Genomic DNA, 4,692 nt, shown 5'->3' with positions numbered 1-4,692 from the left:
GTTTTCATGTATGAGTCAGACTTTTAGTTTCGTTTCGTTTTCTTTAGGTGAAAATGTCGCTGACGAAGACGTCGAAACTACCACTGGTTCCTTTCATTTTTGTGAGCAGTATATTTTGTACATTAGTACAAAAATTCTGAAATGAAAAAAATAATAAAATACAATTTACACACGCACAAATTGACAGTACAACAGCTTGAGACTAAGTACACACAAATCTTTAAACATTATACAAAGAGCATATTGTGCACACAAAAAACTGCAGTTACACACAAATCAAGAAGAACGCATGCACAAATCTAAAGATGGCACAAATCAAAAGTTATGCAAACATCAAGAATTACTCACTCACGAAACTCGAGCACCCGGAGTCCTTTTTCATTCAGAACAATGCATTGTTCTGCAGCGCCGCTCCGGATTAGAATGATCCTCCACAGTTACCTTCCTCATTTTCCCTCCATTTCTGAGTCCGATTCTCTTTCGCTGTAGTCACACTGTTTTGACACAAAACTACGTCATCAGTCTACGCCCCGTATGGGCTTTGATGTTCCAACGCTCAATGGAAACGCTCACTTGAAATACCAGGACCATTCTAAACCGGGTCTGGTCTGGTCCGGACCGCTCAGTGGAAACGAGGCATTAGTTCAGACAGGAACCTAAGCACGGCTAAAGGGTCAGACGGGTAGAGATCAATTAAAGGTCAGGGCAAGCAGCAAGTAAACAGATAAAAAGGATCAGAAACAGATCAGGTCCAGAATGAAATGCTCAGTAATGCAGGCAATCCAGGTGGCAAAAAACAATACTTTGCACAGAGTGAGGCTCTGTGTGCTGCTTGAGAAGCAGGTGGGTTATTGTCAGATTGGAGTCAGGTGATAGAGCTCTGAATACTGCTCCCCCTGGTGACCAAAGGAGGAGAGAGAGCTCTGACCACCATGACCGCTGACATACAACACAGATTTATATATAAATTTGTTTTTGCAACCCTCTGCATTTATCCGGACTTGGGACCGGCACAAGAGAACACTGGATTGTGTTTTCTTATGGTTGCATTACATGCATTAATGATTTATTAAATTATTGACATAATTCATTAATTCAATAATTCTTTAATTAACTGATTCATCAATTCACTAGTGACATCATTCCACATTTACATGTTATATATTATATTATATAAATATATTCAATTGTTTCACACAGCCCTCTGCATTTATCCGGACTTGGGACCGGCACATTAGAACACTGGATCGTGTCCCTTGTGGTTGCATTACATTCATTCATTCATTCATTCATTCATTCATTCATTCATTCATTCATTCATTCATTCTCATTACTATTTATTAACTTCTACCAATTCTCCGGTCAGTCTAATAACATCCATCTTAACCACACATCCATTCATCTCGTTCATTCATCCATCTGTGAATTCCTATATTGAGTCCACAATAATACATGAAGTAATTATTCATAAATTTTAATACATGAAGGAGAATTTTTTAGGGGAAACCTGAGCACCAGGAGAAAACCCGTCTTTTTTGTAACAGAATAATACAAAATGAAATTATAACAATAAATTAATGAAAAGAAGCAGAATGAAGAAAACTTATACTATCTGCTCGTATTGTCGTACATATAAAACTAAGAATAAATATGAATTAACATGAAATACATTTCCTAAAAGTTCCTACAGTTCATCTAAAAGTCACATTCCAATGGAGATCTTGAGTCTTTTCTTCAAGACCTCCTCCGTGGTCGTCAGGATTCTTNGAGGAGGTCTTGAGTCTTTTCTAGAAAGACCTGAACAGTTTCTCCCATTTCAGATACATTTCACTAAATAAAAAGTGAAATAACATGAAATACATTTCCTAAAAGTTCCTTCAGTTCATCTAAAAGTCACATTCCAATGGAGGTCTTGAGTCTTTTCTTCAAAGACCTCCTCCGTGGTCGTCAGGATTCTTAATCTTTTTTACTAGACCTTTTGAAAAAACTCAGAAAACCACTGCGTGATTTTTTCTTGGTCTTTTCTTTGAGTTCGTCCACCTGCTCTTGGAGTTGTTTGATCTTTTTTGTGAAGAGCTTTTGGTAGCGGTCCAGTTTGCCGTCCTTTCTCTTGATATCCTCTTGTAGTTGAGAGATTTCTTGAGAAAGGGAGGACTTCTCTTCGTCCCACTTCTGTTTGTCCTCTGCCTGCTGCTTTTTAGTCTCCATTAAGGCATCATGAATCTTTGCTGATTCCATCTGATATTCTTTGAGGAGCCTTTGTTTCTCTGTTTTCCACTGCTGCATTTGGTTCCTCAGATCGGTCTCTGTTTGGACCAATGCAGCTTTTAACTTTGTGGACTCTTCCATCTGCTGGGTTAAGCAGCTGTTGGCTTCATTGGTCTTTACCTTTTCGTTCCAAAGAGAAGCTTCCAGGTTCTTCACTTTGCTGATGAGCTTTGAATTCACCTGATTATTGTCTTTTAGCTTGTCCATCTCCTGAAGAGTTCTTTTGTACTCCTCTTCAGACTTGGAAATGTTGTTGTCCTTTTCCTGAACAAGCTGTTTTAACTGAGAGATTTCTTGGAGAAAGGAGGTCTTTTCTTTCTGCCACTGCAGTCTTTCCTCTTCCTCGTTTGCTGTACGTTTTAAGGTCTGATTTTCTTCCAGCTGGTGGATTTTTTTGGTGAGTTCCACATTTTCACGAGTTTTTTCATGGAAAGACGTTTTCTCCTTTTCCATGAGAGAACGTTCAGCCTGAAGCTGCTGTTTGAGCTGTTCTACAGTGGCCTTTAAAGACGTGGTTTCCTTCACGTGTTCCTCCTCCTTCTCCTTCAACAATCTCTGAGATTGAGCCAAAGCAGCTTCAGTTTCAGTCTCACTCTTCTGCTGCTGCATTTGGCTCAGGTGATTCTTGGCTTTTTCCAGGAAGGTTGTCCTGCACTTTAACTCTTTTTCAAGATTCTCCATTTTCCTAGTAACAAGAGAAAGAACCTCATCTTTCTGCTGAAGGACTTTGTTGAGACGCTTGAGTTCTACTTTCAGGGCAGAATTCTCCTGTTGAAGTGCAGCAGTGTTGTTATCTTTCTGCACAGGATTTCCATTCAGGTTTGGCGTCTTCTCCTTCTCATTCCGTTCAGCAGGCTCCTCAGCTGTTGCTGGTCTGGGTTTCTTGGGCTCCAGAAACACTACAGGAGACGGTCCCTTCTGTTCTTTCAAGACACCAACGTCTCCGAAGGTGATTGGAAAAACAGTTGGGACAGGTTCCTGGACGACTCCTGAAGGACAGTCAGAGTTGGATTGTGTTGGTGGTTCTTCAACCACCACACTGAGTGTCTTCTCAGGAACCGTAGGACTTGCTTTCTTTTCCTGAACGGTTTCAGATTGTGGTTCAACAGACTGGGTTGGTGTCTTAGGTTTCCAAGTCCTCGGAACTCGCTGAGGTTTGATGGCAGGATCTAAAAACCAGTTCTGACTGTTGTACTTTGGAACAGGAACTTTATCATTATTGAAGTGATTCCAGGAGGATTTCACATCAATTTTGGAATTCTTGTTGGATTTTGGTTTGATGGCAGGATCTGTTGTCGTGTTCTGCCTCTGGTCTAAAGATGGAAAATTGTTCATGTTAAACGTTGGAGCAGGAACAATTGGACCGGTTTTCTTCTTTTCATTCCATTTAGCAGGCTCATCAGCTTTTACTGGAGGTTTGGATGTGACTATCTGATCCATGTAGATCTCATCATCATCTTCACTGAATTCCATTTCCCAGTCACCTCGTTGAATTGTAACTTTACGACGAGGAACTTGGAAGGGTTTGGAACCAGCAGCTGAATTCACTGTGGACTCTGGTTGACCGCAGTCTGGGGCTGGCTTTGCTGAAATGGCGGCAGATTTTGGTTCAGCGAAGCGGGTCGGTGTCGTGGAAAACTTTGTGTCGGGTCTGGGAGTCCTGACGCCTCGTAACGGTTGGCGTGTATTGAGGGGGTTTGCTGGTGTTTTCCCGCTCTGGTTCAGAGCTGGAAAATTCCGATTGGTTGACATCGGAACACGAGCTTTTGGTCTAGAATCTAAACCTCTGAGGTCGTGATTCCTGAAGTCAACGTTTATGAAGTCTTTTCCAACAGGCTTAGAATTCATGGTGAATTTCGTTGTAGAGTTGTAGTTCGTTGTAGTAGTGCTGGTCAGTGCTCTCTAAACGACTCCTTCTCGAACGAGTGATTTTCATGAGACTTGTCGTCAGTTCAAGGATTCTCGATGATGATGTCATTTGAGGTCATCGGAAGGTCACATGACTAGATGTTATAATGTCATATGAATGATGTCATCAGAGCGGTGATGTCATCACAACATCAAAGAGGCCATTGTAATGTAATCTATTAACATCATAAATTGTATTCTAAACAAGCGTAAGCAATTATTAAGGTAAAAGGCATTCTATTTTTTAAATAATTAATAATAATAATAATCATAATAATAATGGATTAGATTTCTCTGCTCTTTTCCAGACACTCAAAGCTCTTACAATGTATATCATTATTCATTCACTCCTCATTCATGCTTGATGATAGTAAACTACTGATGTAACCACAGCTGTCCTGGGCCAGTCTGACTAAAGTATTTTAGGAATTGTAAAGTTTTAGTATTCTCTGAAATGACCACTAGGAGCTGGAAGAAGAAACTAGTCAAAGTGTTGTTGTTGTTTGTCACCTTTCA

At 40.4% G+C, this 4,692-nt stretch overlaps 1 protein-coding gene across 1 annotated transcript; it reads right to left on the bottom strand.

Moving 5' to 3' along the window:
• Positions 1–1,860: 1,860 nt before the first annotated feature.
• LOC112153264 (centrosomal protein of 164 kDa) lies at positions 1,861–4,289 on the bottom strand. Its single transcript, XM_024283337.2, has one exon. It carries the CDS (start codon positions 4,114–4,116, stop codon positions 1,957–1,959), a length of 2,160 nt encoding a protein of 719 aa, XP_024139105.2. The 5' UTR covers positions 4,117–4,289; the 3' UTR covers positions 1,861–1,956.
• Positions 4,290–4,692: the final 403 nt, after the last annotated feature.

Source organism: Oryzias melastigma, linkage group LG23, assembly GCF_002922805.2.
Source record: "Oryzias melastigma strain HK-1 linkage group LG23, ASM292280v2, whole genome shotgun sequence".
NCBI classification, from domain to species: Eukaryota; Metazoa; Chordata; class Actinopteri; order Beloniformes; family Adrianichthyidae; genus Oryzias; species Oryzias melastigma.
Note: the sequence above shows the minus strand (reverse complement) of the source record. Positions and strands in the feature narration are given on the sequence as shown.